This window comes from Myzus persicae, unplaced genomic scaffold (genome assembly GCF_001856785.1).
Source record: "Myzus persicae strain clone G006 unplaced genomic scaffold, MPER_G0061.0, whole genome shotgun sequence".
In the NCBI taxonomy this organism is placed as follows: Eukaryota; Metazoa; Arthropoda; class Insecta; order Hemiptera; family Aphididae; genus Myzus; species Myzus persicae.
In genome coordinates, this window is record NW_019102110.1 from 251,915 (window position 1) to 267,610 (window position 15,696).

The following is a 15,696-nucleotide window of genomic DNA, read 5'->3' on the forward strand; positions in this document are numbered from 1 at the left end:
AACAAAAACCCTGTAATTTAATATATTTGTATTTATGTGTACAAATAATACTGAGTAGATATTATTTGACTTTCTAGACAATATATTGTTGAACAATACTCCTAAGGTCAGTAACGTAACATGAGCACTTCTATTATTTTATATCATGTTATTGCTAAAATTTATAAATATAACATAAAAACAATTAAGTTTACTAAACTATGCTTGATTAAAATAATCGAGCAGAATTTAAATTAAATTATAAATTAAAATTTTTTTTGAATAAACAAACAAAAACAAAACAAATTTATAACACAGGAAAAACCAAGAAAAAATGATTAAAAAAAAAAATGGAAATTCAAATGATAATTTATAATGGGTCAAGTGAGTAACCGGAATGTTTTAAAATAATTTATATGGCAGATCTTTAAATAAATTATTTTTATAGACAATTACATAAGTACATATTATGTTTGGTAAACAAATATATATATTGTTCCAAATGAAAAACAATATTTTTAGATGAACTAAGAGTGAGGTTTCACCCATTTGTAAGATCCATAATACTTGAAGTTGTTTGCAAGAGAAAGATCATCAGCTTTATTAGGTCCACGAGTACCGTACCTATGAAAAATAAATATCATAAATTAAACTAAGCTCTACAGGTTACAGTTAATATGATAATTCAACATACTTGTATGGTGTTGGTTCGGGTTGAGTCGACTCAATTTCATGGAGAAGTGGAGTAAATATACGCCAAGCCTCGGAAAGTTCATCAGCACGCACAAAGTGCATTTGAGAACCACAAAAAACATCCAATATCAATCGTTCATAGGCATCTGGTAACTTGACATTCTGATAAAGAAAATGAGTGTTACATAACATAATAACAATTTAATGTTCATCAGAAGAACAATATTTAACTTGCCTTATAACGACTATTATAGGTTAAGTCCAATTCGGTTTCTTCCATTTCAAATCCGATACCGGGTCGTTTAGTCATCATCTTAATGTATACAGCTTCATCCGGTTGGACGCGAATTACGAGTTCGTTTCTCTTCAGGACTCCCCCAAATATGTCACCAGGCACATCATGATATTGAATTCGGATTTCAGCCTTCCTTTCATTCAAAGCTACATCAAAAGCAAAAATAAAATAAAAAATAAAAATATTATTTTGAAGAAATCGGATGGTAAACAATCCAGATCAGCGGACCATATCAGAGATTCAGTTAACTCTCGGAAGATGAACCAAATATTATGTGTCCAAATTACATCAAGTTTTCCTGAAAACTATCAAATAGATTGAGGAAAAATTCAACAATAATAAACCAATCTGAGAAACATTCAATATCTTTATACAATAATTTAATAAAAAAAAAGTAATCGAAAAATAAATTCGCCATACACACATACCTTTTCCACATTTCAGTATAAAAGGTACACCATCCCAACGTTCGTTATTGATTCTCAACACAGCCGACGCAAATGTTGCTGTTTTTGATCCACTTGGTACAGTTTTATCATCAGAGTACCCAAATTTTTTGTGCTCTTCCGCAGCTTCCTTATTACCAACATACTGTCCCAAAACCACATCAGACATTTGTACTTTAGGTATACATTTAAGTACCTTGACCTAAAATATAATAAACATATTGTTAGACAGCAAAAATGCACAACCATAATTGGTTCCAGGTATCTAACTTTTTCATTTCGAACATCATCAGGATGTATAGTAGCTGGCTTCTCCATGGCCACCAAACTAAGGATCTGGAGTAAATGATTTTGCATTACGTCACGGATTATGCCGAAACTGTCAAAATATCCACCACGTCCTTCGGTACCAAATGGTTCTTTGAAAGTGATTTGCACCTGTGCAATATTGTCTCTGTTCCATCCAGTGTTTAATATTCTGTTTCCAAACCTACAGCAATTCATTCTATTAATTACCTATACATATAAATTAGGACAAATATTTATAAATGTTTCATCGACATTTGCTATACCTGAGTGTCATGAGATTTTGAACCATCTCTTTGCCAAGGTAATGATCAATACGGTACACTTGATCTTCACTGAACAACTTGGCTAAATGGTCAGAAAGTTCCAATGAACTAGCAGCATCCCGACCAAACGGCTTTTCAATAATAACACGAGTCCACCCTCTGAAAATATTATATTAGTGTTATAGTAATCAATTCATAATAAAATAGTAGGTTTATATATAAATTAGTAGATATACTTACTTATGATCCATGCATGTTTCATGGATGTGAGTGGTGGTTACCTCAAACAATGAGGGCGGTATAGCCAAATAGAACAACCTGTTAGAGATGCCAGAAATTTCATGTTTGGAAAGTTTTACATTCAGAGTCCGGTAGTCAGCAGAACTGTCATAGGCCCCAGCAATGTAAAAATTGTAAGACCAAAATTCAGCGAGACGTTCTTTCTCGTTTTCATTGCACTACAAAATAAAATACAAATTAATCTATCGAACCCTTAATAACAGTTACAGTAATAAAGAAGAAATATTACTTATCCTACTTTTAAATATGGTGAGACGTTGCTTTTTAGTTGTTCCATGGTTAATTTTGACCTGGAGTATCCATAAATGAATGTCTTGTCTGGAATCAATTTATCTCGGAACAACATCCAAAGAGTTGGGTAAATTTTCTTTTTTGCTAAATCTCCCTGCAAAATTAAATTGAGTTAAATATTATAATTGTCATTAGATCCATACAAATTTAGATGAATAATTTACCGAAGCACCCATCACTACAATCAGATGAGTGATGTTTTGATCATAATGGGCCCCCTCGACGTCCATTTGAGGGGAGTTTAAGGACGTCCTTATCAGGCGAAGAGCTTCTTCTAGAGTGTCTAATCAACGGAAAAATACAAAATTAGTAACAAAAATACAAAAAAAAATCAAGTTTATTAAATGGCAAGTTTCTTTAAAAGACACAAACCAAAAAAATTAATTTAAAATTAATGATAAGTGTTAAAAAAAATGTGTTATTTAATCTAATGTAATGTATTATTAGTTTTGTTTCTGTAAAAGGCTTACAAACAAATTACTTATCTATTAATATGGTAATTAAACAACAAGCAAAAGCTAAAAATATGTTTATATTAATATTGTTAAAGGTAGATAATATTTTGTAGCAGTATTACTATTTCAATTTTTAATATTAATAAGTTTTTAATACATTATTATAATTGGGTTAAAATAATTTATAAATTTATAAATTATTTTTGCTTAACCTTAAATTGACCATTAATCTTTTTAAAACATTAACACATAAATAATAATCAATTTAACAACCATCAACCATTAATAGTATTTATAATTTAATGTTGGTTTAAGTAACAATATTTGTTGTAAAAATTGGGATCCTTATTTTAAAAGAGTACACACATTATGTATTGGTAAATATTCCCCACTGAACTATAACATATAAAAATATATAATGCAAAGATACAGTAAATTGTATACTTCATATCAAAAATGTAGATGGCTTTAAAAACACAAACATGCCTATTGTAAACATCTATTAAATATTTCATTGAGTTATCCAAATTTTGAAACAAATAATTAATGTTATACAAAAAGGTGGGATTATTTATTAAATATTGAAATAATCAATATAATAATAAATGATAACTGAAACAAAAGTAATAAAGTGCAAATATTATTTTTAAATCTATATTTATCAATATAGTTACTCTTCTGATGAAAAATAATTTAATTTTGTCAATAGTTACACCTATAATTATAAATACCTCAAGTATATAGGGTGATTCACCAAGCAACTCACCCCTATTTTTCCCTTTAATAATGAATTTATTCAAATTCTGATTTTTAGAATTTTTAAATATACTCAAAGACCATATTTTCAAATTCTTGAACTTTTTTATACTACCTGGGGATCTCTTGTGGTAATACAAAGTTCTATTTTTCAATTGAGAAATCCCCTTGTTTACTGTATAAGGTACCACTAACTATGGACCTTTTATCCTTAGAACTCAATGTTAAATAGTTAACTCAAAAACTGATCATAAAATTTTGATTTTGATATGTCAACAATTTCAGAAAAATTATCTACTCTACAGTTTATAGTTAACAGGGGTGTTCGGATTTGAAAAATATTAGTTTTTATCTCCACAGGACACTCCTAAATTGTACAACAAAATTCAAGAATTTGAAAATATGACCTTAAAGTATTTTTAAAAATTTAAAAAATGCAAATTTTGAATAACTGCATTGTTGAAGAAAAAAAGGGATGAGCATGCTTGGTGAATCACCCTGCATATTATATTATGTTTGATCTGTATGAAAATTGTATAAGTATAGTTACTACTAGAATTAAATTTTACTTTAATTAGAGAGAACTTAAATAAAATAACCAAAGGTATAAATTATAAAGATAACACATTTTGACTAATGAGCAATTTAACATAACAGATAAAATTGAAAAAAAATGTTGATGTTTCTATTATAGTACCTACTGATGGTTATCACAAAAGTAAAATGATATAATATTATTTAGGAATTGCAAATTAGAAATTAAAATTAAGTATAGGGACCTTAAGATAACGCCACACATCTGTAAATTGTTTATGAAAACAGTTTTGAGTGGAAAGGAACTGAAAAAGATACAGTTTTAGATAAAAACAAAATTTTTCATCATAAACAGAGGAAAACTTTGGCTCAGAAATATCATTAAAAATTTTGTTTTAGAATACCACTTATTAGAAAAAAGACAATTGATTATTATTTTAAATCAATTATTTGCATGTTTTTTAAACATAAATAACATTTTTTAAATTGATGTAAAATAATGTAATCTAAATTGCATATATAAAACCCCTTAAAAACAGAGTAAGTGTCGTCTATAGAAGTGTGAATATTTAAACATTATCTCATTGATATCTATCATTTAAAAAAGTACTTTTAATACAGAATCATACAAAAGAACTTTCTAGAGTCTCAGAGAAAAGTTTAATTAAAATAAAATGTAGGGCTCAAAAAATTTGTTTGTAGTAACTGAAGCAATCTGTAATAAAAAAAAAGTATAAATAATACTCATACCTCATACATGTATGGTTAATAAAAAAATAAATCTTATTTTATTTTCCAACATCTACAAAATCATATTTAAATTTCTAACGAATGTAGATATACTATATACCTAGCACTAGTTAAAATTATGAATAGGCATGAAAAATATCTTAAGCAGTAAAACCAAATATAAAAAAAATACACACATATGGATATTTTTAAAAGGTCAAATAAAAATTAAGCAGCATCAGATAACCAAAATTGTTCATTTATGTAACCAAAATCAAAATTGTGGTTCTAAAATCAATTAAAAATTTAACAATATTATTGTGAGTTTTGAAGGTCATCTGAATTTGTATTACAAGCTTAATTTTTGGTAAATACTAGATACCTGTATTACATACAAATTAAAAAATTTTAATTTATAAAAAGGCAAATAATACTTTGTGTATTCAGAAATGTGTATGATTTAACATCACATAAAAAATGCATACAAATAGGTGGGCATTTTTAAAAATAATTTAAAATTTGACCAATTAGATAAAAAGAATACTGGGTACTTACCTATTTTTATTGAATATTTTTTATAAATTCAATATGGCTAATAAAACATTTTATATTATTCAGCTATGAAAAGAAATATTCTATTTTTCTATAGGTACCCACCTACCTACCTACTAAAAAGGTAAATTTACTTAAGTTGTCTCCTCCTGTCAGTATTTTGGTGTTGTATAATTTATTATTTATTGGCATTAATAAATAGTAGATAATATATAGTAATATTTTTTTAAATAAATAATTTGATTTAAATAGGTATGAATTGAAATAATAATAATATCAATCAAAAGCTTTCAATTACATACTGACATTTAGGTATTGATCATAAAATTGTTACAAAAAAATGAATAGATAACATTACCTTTATAAGCTGAGACACTTAATTTTCCAATTAATGTAATTCAAACAATCTATTTATTTGTTATCACTAGGTACCTGATGACAAAATTATAAATTGACAAATATGAAACAAATTTAAACTTAGTATTTATAATTTCCTTTAACATAATATGTAATTAAAAATATTCAATCCTCATAATTATTATTGAAGTATTAATAATAATTGAAGTATTAAAATGAAATAACAATAACAATAATTTCATACCTACTACAATTAGATAACATTTGTAATAATTTGTGGTTGTAAATATCATAATTACCAGACCATGTCAAACAAAATATTCAGAGCTTACTGATTTATATAAGTACCTAACAGAACACTTTTACAGTGTCATAACAAATTTTCATCATATAAACTCTTAAGATAACATTTAAACCAATTAAATTTCTAGTTTATGATTGAAAATTAAAAAAAAATAATAATAACAATAATTTAATAAGAAAACAATTAAAATTAAAATTACTATATTATAATATACCTATTTACTTTTTTTTTATTTTAACTACTAGGTATGCATGAATAAAATGTACCATTAACAATTTTTTCATGTAATTTACCATGTGCCTACCTTTCCATTTAACATTTTAAAATGGTGTTCCTTCGAAGTTTTAAAGCAAATAAGTAATACAATAGGTATTCCATTTAATTTGGCAAAGAAAAATAATAGAAAATAAATATTAAGTAGTATAATTAAGAAGCCCTTCTAATAATTATAGGCAAGGTACATTATAAGGAAAATGTTAGATTTTTAACATTTAAGGTATGAAACTTGTTAAAGAGCTTTACAAAAGTTAGAAAACAAAACAATTAGGTACTTTCAATTGATTATTTTTATTTTATAAAATTAAAATAAAACTTAAAAAAATAAAAAATAAGCAAATTGCAAAGTAAGTAGGCAATTAACGGTTGAATAAGTCATATGATTTCATAAAATATGTGCACATGTTTGAAATATTTTAATTGCCTACCTACATAGTACATACGTACTTCAATTGATAATTTAAACATAAATTATTAAATAATTAAATTTAAAATTTAAATAAGTTGCATTAGGTATACCATCAATAGATTTCAAAACATGAAAAAGTTATTACTACAAATTTAATAAAAGCTCCAACAGTGCATTACCGAAGCGTAAAATAATAAATATATTATTTTATACAGTAACTGTACAGTACCCATGGGAATTGATAGTTATTGTGAATAATACATTATTGGGGAGGTAGAGGTGGGTTGTCAATAAATTAGAAAATGTTTTCAAATGGAGTTAGGACAAGAATGGGGACAAGAAAATTAAATTAAAACCACCACAGACTGAAATGCGCAAGTATGGCGAGGTGTCGATGGACAATATTATGGTGTACACTCACTCATTTTGGACCGTTCGACGAGATCGTAGTGTCCACTGTTCTTAGAAAACATCGACCGACGACCGCTGGACCGACAAGAGGTGTGTGTGCTGTACACACAACTGGACCGCGACTACTACAACAGGTGGTCGTCGGCTGTTGTCCGCGTCCGTTCTAGCCGCGTGCGTGTGCCGTGCGTACGAAGTGGACCACAGAGACGGACGGCTGTGGGTCGACTGCCGGAGAACCGAACGTATTAACAATGATCCGGCAAGCAGGCAGGCAGGCAGGCGCAACAACAATCGAATGCGGAGAATGCGATAAACCGTACACGACTATAAATTATAATAATAATAATGTTGTAATAATAATATAATGTATAGGAGGGACACACACGTTATTGTTATTATTACGGTTTTCACCGGCCGGCGGATGAGTGGCGGGCGAGAGGGGTGGAGAAAAAGGGGAAAACAAACGGACGAAATCGAAAACGGACAAATCGAACGATAGCGTGCAATCAACGAATATCGTCGACCGGACGGCAGACGACGAGTGATTACTGATTGCTACCACCGGCTCGCGCTGAACTCGTATTATACCTCTGACCTACTTTTACCACCACCGCCGTCGCCACCGCCGCCGCCGCCGTTCGCCGAAAACGTTCACTTTTCCCGTCGGCTTCCACACTGCACCGGTCAAGTTCAACCGTCGCCGCAGGTCACGAGACTCGATGGTGGTTCACCAGTCGTTCCGATTTTAATGTTAAAATTGTTGTAAAACTGTTTTCGACTTTAAAATGTCGTCGTGCCGTGGAATGCCGCGGTGCAGTCGCGGAGTTCTTATTTTCCTCCACGTCCGGCGATCGTGAAGATAATATTGATAATCAAATAACGTCTCGACGGCGGCGATTACGGGAGTTATGACGTCGGCGTCGTGCTCTCCGTGTTCTCGTCTTATCGTTCGACGGCGGCGGAAAGGCAAACATCGAGAGTCCGAGCGTTATCGACATCGCGATTATAGGAAGGAAAGCGTGGAAATAATAGTAATAAAAATAAATACAGACCAAGACGACGTCTGTCGGTTATCGCCGTGACGGTGGACGGACATAACCTCTTTTCGAGCTGAAAACTGAAAAGGCCCGGCGGCTGCGTTATCTCCGCACGACGTCAGTCGTGATATTGCCGCGGGCGAGCGGTGATTACGATTTTCAGCGCCAAAAGCCGCACGTGCATGTTCATTCGCCGCGCCATCTGTCCGCCGGCGAAACTTTTCGATGATTTTCGACTTATTAACGCTCGGGTGTCGTAATAAATAAATCGTCTAAAATACTGCGTATTACTGTAATACCTATAAAGGAGGCTCGGTCGCGAATAAGACTTTTTTTTGAGGAGGAGGAGTGCGTGGAGAAATTAGACTATAGAAAACAAATAATAATAATGGCATAAAGATAGTTTTTACATAACACGCAATATCGTCGTTTGTTTAGGTATCTAGGTAGATAATTATAATGAGGTGTACAACCACGGCTGGGCATGAACTTAAAGTTCTAATCGTCAAATCGCCTAAATAAGATATCATAACAAATTAATTTTTATATTAAAATGTCCAAAAAGAAATGTAGGTCTGAATTTCGTTTTTAATTTCTTACGATTGCTTATACTTTATATTGTCGTATCCCCTTGAACATAATACATCATATAGATAGGTAACTAGTACCTACTACTAAGTACACTACTGTAGGTATTACCTAATAACCATATCTATCTGGCTATATCTAGTCCTGTCAGTCGTGGTAATGATTTAAAAATGACATAGGTACCAACAATTGAAAAACTGTAACTAAACACACCTGGTAAGGGGAGGTTACCAAACGATTAAGGTCACGAACAATGGTCACTGAGCACCATTAGTTACGAAATTTGCAGGACACAGACAGTCAAGCTAGGTCACTGAGGTAACTTTCATTGTTTTTATTAATTAAAAACTTTAAGTTCAATAAAATATTAATGTCATATATTATTTCGTACATTTTTAGAAAAATGTTCTGCTTCAAAGTGTCAGCTGTGAAATTAAAAATTTAATTCGTGGTTTATAATTCAAGAATTAATAGATGGTTTAACTACCTACATAGGAATTTGGGGGCAAATTGAATTTTCAGGTTTCAAGAAGCCCCCTAAAAATGTCCATAGCCTCCCAAACATTTCCTAAATTTTGTTTTACGCGTATTCAATACTATTAAAGTAAGCCTTACAAAATATCAAGATGAAATAAATAATAATAAGGTACCTAATCAAAAAAATATCTTAATAATCATTAGTCACGTGGATTAATAGAATTATGTGTTAACTACCTACCTATGTTCAATGCTTCAATGTTATAATACCAGAAAATGCATTTTGAAAATATTAATACTCACCTTCATCTTATCTAAATACTATTTTTGGAAATATTAAATAGCTAGTGTTCTTGCGATAACTACTTGTTTGTTATCGCCTAGCCACCGACCCGTATAAAAGTTATCATCCCGCTACCAACCGACCTTCAGCAGTCTTTAATCTAAAATCTATAATTTCGATATCTATCTGTATCTCTATGGTATAATATTTTGTAGCCCTATGTGTGGATACTCAGGATAGTATGAAAAAATGATAAATAATATTATTATAATATTTTAAATTGTATTTTATTACATACTTGATATTGGCATTAGATTTTTACCATAAAAATTATCGTTATAACAAATAAAATGTGTAACATTTTAGAATCTTTAGAAAACTGCCTTATTTGTTTATCGATCGGCTGGTTTCTGCCGTCATTGGTAGTTGGTACTATGCACATAGGAACAACAAAGGAAACTCGAAACCTTCTGCAACGAGAAGGAATTTTAATGTTCATTTGTGAGAGAAGAGCAGGAGCATGCATTGAGCCACCAATTAACCTTTGTAAAAATTCTAGATTAGCTCTAACACGCCTATCAGCAAAGCAGCTAAGACCGAGCATGCGCAAGACTGGGCGGTAGTCAAGCGGAGGATGGTCTATTTTCAGCATAGAATAAGCTACGGATGCCAAAAAAGCCTTTGAACTCGCTCTAAATTGTATGAATCTAATACCATATGTATAAAATGGGTCCCAGAGAACAGACGCATATTCTCGTAAAGGCCGGACTAGAGACTAGAGACCAACAATTATTTAAGTGACGGATCTATAGATAGCTTGAACTCTTACAGTGTGTGTATAACGAAGCCGATGAGGGTCTTGAAAGCTCTAAAACAAACAGCCTAAATATATGATAAAGCAATGAACTTATAGATAACGTGATCTGAGAATAGTCCAAAATTGCATGTTGCCCCTTTCAAAAAAGCTGAGCACGCCACTACGAACAGCGGGGTGATAGGTAATATATAAATCGTCTATCTACTGCGTGGTGGCGAAAAGCTAACACAAATAATAACCGTTCTAAATTAGTAAATATATAAACAGTACAATAGTAATATAAACATTTGCTGACGTTATAATATAAAAGTATTTAAAAACAAATTATTCAAGGCAATATCATATTATTACGATTTACGATAGGTGTACATAATATTATGGCATTATTGGTGCAATAGCTCTATTATGCATTTATGCCTCCATTCAGGATGTTAAAATTATTATGCTCCCTTGACACCTCTCGATTTTCGTCTATGAATATACGTTTCAAACAGTACAGGTGTATTATAATAATAAAACATTGTTACAGATTTGGCCAAGGACAAAATTATTCGCGTTCGCTTTTATGAATTCGCTTTTTTTTCTTAATCAATTTTCAAATCATTTCTGTCTCTCTCTCTCTCTCTCTCTCTCCCTCCCTCATTCTCTTAGCCGGTGCACGACACGCCCTCCGGCCGTACAGATCCGTACTCGGGTACCTATAGTAGTGCAGCGTGTTTAAACATTAGCCATTAGGCATACATAAAATATGATGTATTATTTACTGCTAGTATACGCAATTCGTGGATATTATATTATTTGTTATACGATAAGTCGATAACACAACATATGATTATACGAGTTCAATAAGTACCTATACGTCCTACTTATACAATAGGTAGTAGCTAGTAGGCACCTACTATCATGGTATGTCCTATATAATTACTAATATTGATATTGTGATAACAGATTTTTTTTTTCTGTACATCGTGTATTTTATTTTTATAACCATTTGGATTTCAATAGAAATATTACTTTCCGACACCTATATACCAGCAGCTGCAGCTCTATATTTATATATAATTAATTTTAAGTAGAAGAGACCTAATATTAATATATATATATTAGTTATACAAGCCATGTAGGTTTTATTGCTTCACAAGCTTATACAGTATTACGGCTATGCATAAATATTAAAATGATATTATTATGTTATTTATGACTAAATTTCATGTATTATTATTCAGTCGTAACTTATAATAATATTTAGAAAACAAGTTAAAATTGTGTAAATAGTAAAAATACTTTTTCTTCCTGCTAGTTCCTTGGATGAGGTTATGATGACTGCTAGGAGGTAAATTTATGTGGAAGTCGTGAGTCGTGACATTATTAAGTGAGGTACAGTATGAGGAGGAACAAAGTGTATATAAAGATATTAGATAGGAATAGTTATGAAAGTATGAATGTAATATGATAATAATAATAATATTCAATATTTCCTTAGCTGTCGTGACGCATTTCAGGGGAATGCATAAAAAAAATAATAGGTACTATATTATACGATAGGTATACCTACCTAGTTAAAATTCTCTCCAGGGCTTAAAAATATATGCAGTACAAGTGCATACAAATACACGTCATGTGTACCTACATTGCAGATCATATGCCGCAGATTGCAGACCAGCTATATATTTATTTGCAATTTAATTATACGGTACTACAAACATTTATTAGTGTTTTTGTTTTAATACCGGAAATTGGAATATTATGGTTACATATTTATATACTTTTTGTTTTTTTTTTACGAATAGTACGGCACTATACAGTATGAGGAAATTTCAATCACCGCATTCCCACTTGTAGATTTTGTCTATGAATTATACCAATCTTTATAGAATTATCGATATAAATACCTATAACAATAAAATATTATATAGGTATTAATCTACTTAACATCTGTATTAATTTAAAAAAAATATTATCTAGGGAAATATATTATCAGTTATTTATTACTGATATTAATTATATTAAAAATAATATAAATACATTTATGTTTTAATTATATACATAAAATAATTTTTTTATATACACATAAACAAAATACCTCTGAAAAAGTGAATTTAAATTTAAAGTATAAAATAATTACAGATACGATTAATTGGATTAGAAACAAACATACTTTGTACAACTAATATTATGAACCAAAAACAACTAAATATACTAGTCTTAGTCCTTAGCTTTATGCCGAGTATAATTAAATAGATATAATTTTCTAGTATTTCTACTTTAGCTGTATAGTTATAGATTATTTTTACAAAAAGTTACCCAAGGCCTAATTTGTTATATAGGTATGCGGAGAGAGTTTAATGCCAAGTAAATAAGTTATATTTTACCTTGAATAGGCAACTTCATTTTTTGATAAAAAAACTAGTTATAATATAACTATTATTTACACAATAATTGTAAATTCAAATAATCAATTTCTTAAGAATAATAGATACCTATATTTTCTATGTAATTTAAAAAACCTACCAAATAATACATCTTATAGGTATCAATGGGTTTGGACTTTTGAAGTGCATTTCGATTGTATAATTACAGTAATCCAATCAAATAGTAGATAATTCGAGTTAAATTGGAAAGGATTATTTTTAAAAATGTCAATTACAATGGCTTAAAATCTCTACCATTATTCATTTATACATAATCATATAATATTTCACTCAACGCTAGTAAACGGTAATTGAGAACCAAATACAAGGTATGTCATACACCATGTATTAGAAAAATCTCCCTATACTTGAAGTATGCAATAATTCCTGGAAAAATGTGATCGATTATTACTAAACATGTAATTAATTTTCAACTAATCAAATGTTTAATAGGTTTATTTGAGGTCAATAAGTTCCCACTAATTAGGCACACACTTCGAATATTATAGGTACCTAATAGGAATATAATACTATGATCCGTTCAATTAAGGGTCATTGTCATTGACATTCTGCAAGGTCATCACAAGAATAATGTGTATATATACATTATACCAACAACGGCATAAACCAATACCTACATTTTCAAATTCATTTTCTAATTAAAAAATAAATAAATTAAAACATTTTTAGATAAAAATTTTCTATAAAACACACACAAACACGATGTGATATGGAAATTCTAGAGAGGGGACGCAGGTGAAACGTTCACATTATCTGTGCCAAGCTAATTTAATCAATTTATGTACCTATAATATTATGTAATAAATAATAATACTGCTTGTACGTATTAATATTATTTATTATATTAGACTATATACTACCTACAACATCTTTCATTCCCTATGTAGCATTTGGGTATAAAGCAGTGTTCGGAACGTTCACTAAAAAAAGGAACTCTTTCACGTTCACGTTCCTGTTTTTTTCAAACGAACGCGTTCACGTTCATTCAAAAAATGAACGCGTTTATTGGGCGTTCATTTAATTTTTTTTCCCAGTAATTACTAATTAAATTTAAATTCGATATCATAGGATCTATAATGGAAAATATTATTATAATATGATTAATTAAAATATTTTAAAAATATATTTATTAAATGGTAAATAAATTAAACGTCTTAAAAATCGATCAAGTTCATTAAAAATATAAACGCCGTTCACGTTCACGTTCTATTTTAAAAATACGAGTGACGTTCACGTATCGTTCACTATTTATGAACGTGAATGCGTGAACGTGCGTTCATGAATGACGTTCTTTCCAAAACACTGGTATAAAGGTACATATATATATATTTTTTTTTTATTGATGAAAAGCCTGACAACCATAGTCATTAGCTGTTTATGGGGGAAAACGGCTGGTTTGAAACACATATTGTACGTGTAGTGTGGATTTTGTTCTAAATGAAATCTGATTTTGAACTAAAAATCCCGGGTGGTCACCCATCCGGGAACTAGCAACGCCGGCCGGTGTGTACACTCAGAGCGCGTACTCAGCTGAGTGTAGACATCGCTCCACAAAGGTATGTTTATTATTTATTATAATTTACTAAATACGATACTGCAATATAAAATATCGTATTGTTGTGGGGTTACAAATGTTCATGCTTTTTATGTATTGAAAAAAAGGGACACTGTACATAATACTATTAATACTATACGTACTATATACAGGTAAATTGCTTAATATATCATAGTACATTATTCATACAATATACATGGGCACACATTAATTTTTCGTGATATTCACAAAAATGTTGTGAATATGACGAGCTTATAATATAGGTGCATAACATAATACATTATATTATGTATACAACACAATATTATAAGCTTACAAAAATGTGTTTTAGATTCTGAGCGAAGCGATGAATGTATTGATTTTACAATGATGTGTGTTTTTTTTTTTATTTTTTTTTTAATTTTTTTATTTTTGTGTCTGTCATCACCTTTTAGGGCAGTAAAACTGCTTCGATTTTCTTCAACAGCAACTTTTCTGATAGGAAAGTGAATCTAGTTGGTACTTTGGGGGGTCAAAAGTAAACATTTCCCAGTAGTTTTCAAAAGCGACGTGAAAAACAAAAGAAAAATTAAGGAAAAACGGGAATTTTTACGCAAAATCGATTTTTGTCAAAATTGATTTTGGTTTTTGGTGTAACTCTAAAGCAAATGACCATAGATGCATGAAATTTTCACTGGTTGTTTATATTTGCATTTTCTATACACGATAAAATTTTGAAAATAATTTGACTTTTTTTGAACGGTTTACGGACATTGTCAGTTTTCAATTTTTTTAGTTTTTTTTTCTATAAATATCAATAAAATTTTATTTGTTGGTTAAAAAAGCTTGAAAATTTAATAGAAGGCTCCTAGTATATTGTTTCAAAGGCATATGAAAAAAATTAAAAATCGTTAGTCACAGTTTTTATTTATAAGCATTTAAAGTTCAAATCTTGACAAAATACGGAAAAATCACGAAAATTAGCAAATTATTTTGAGTTTAAAATTCGTAAAAATTTTTCTTTTGAAATCTAAGGTTTGAAAATGTAATACAAGATTCCTCATAAGTTTGTCTACCTTTGTAAAAAAAAAAATGTCTACTAGAAAGTCAAATTAAATTTTTATGAGCGTTTGAAATTCATATTTTTACAACATTTGATATTCACTCGA

The 15,696-nt window shown here is 29.9% G+C and overlaps 1 protein-coding gene across 4 annotated transcripts; it reads right to left on the bottom strand.

The window, feature by feature from the left end:
• Nucleotides 1-13: 13 nt before the first annotated feature.
• Nucleotides 14-8,428, bottom strand: LOC111031289 (glucose-6-phosphate 1-dehydrogenase). 4 transcript variants are annotated; one of them, XM_022311167.1, is made up of 11 exons: nt 8,412-8,428; nt 7,370-7,683; nt 2,741-2,859; nt 2,524-2,670; nt 2,226-2,443; nt 1,986-2,144; nt 1,684-1,903; nt 1,396-1,615; nt 908-1,113; nt 674-834; nt 14-603 (listed from the first exon to the last, which is right to left on the bottom strand). In XM_022311167.1, the coding sequence occupies exons 2-11, from the start codon at nt 7,419-7,421 to the stop codon at nt 507-509; spliced, it is 1,599 nt and encodes a 532-aa protein (XP_022166859.1). In that variant the 5' UTR covers nt 7,422-7,683; nt 8,412-8,428; the 3' UTR covers nt 14-506. The 4 variants fall into 4 exon arrangements, with proteins under 4 accessions (XP_022166859.1, XP_022166858.1, XP_022166856.1 ...); XM_022311166.1 differs by lacking the exon at nt 8,412-8,428 and adding an exon at nt 7,745-7,908; XM_022311164.1 differs by lacking the exon at nt 8,412-8,428 and having other exon boundaries at nt 7,370-7,908.
• Nucleotides 8,429-15,696: the final 7,268 nt, after the last annotated feature.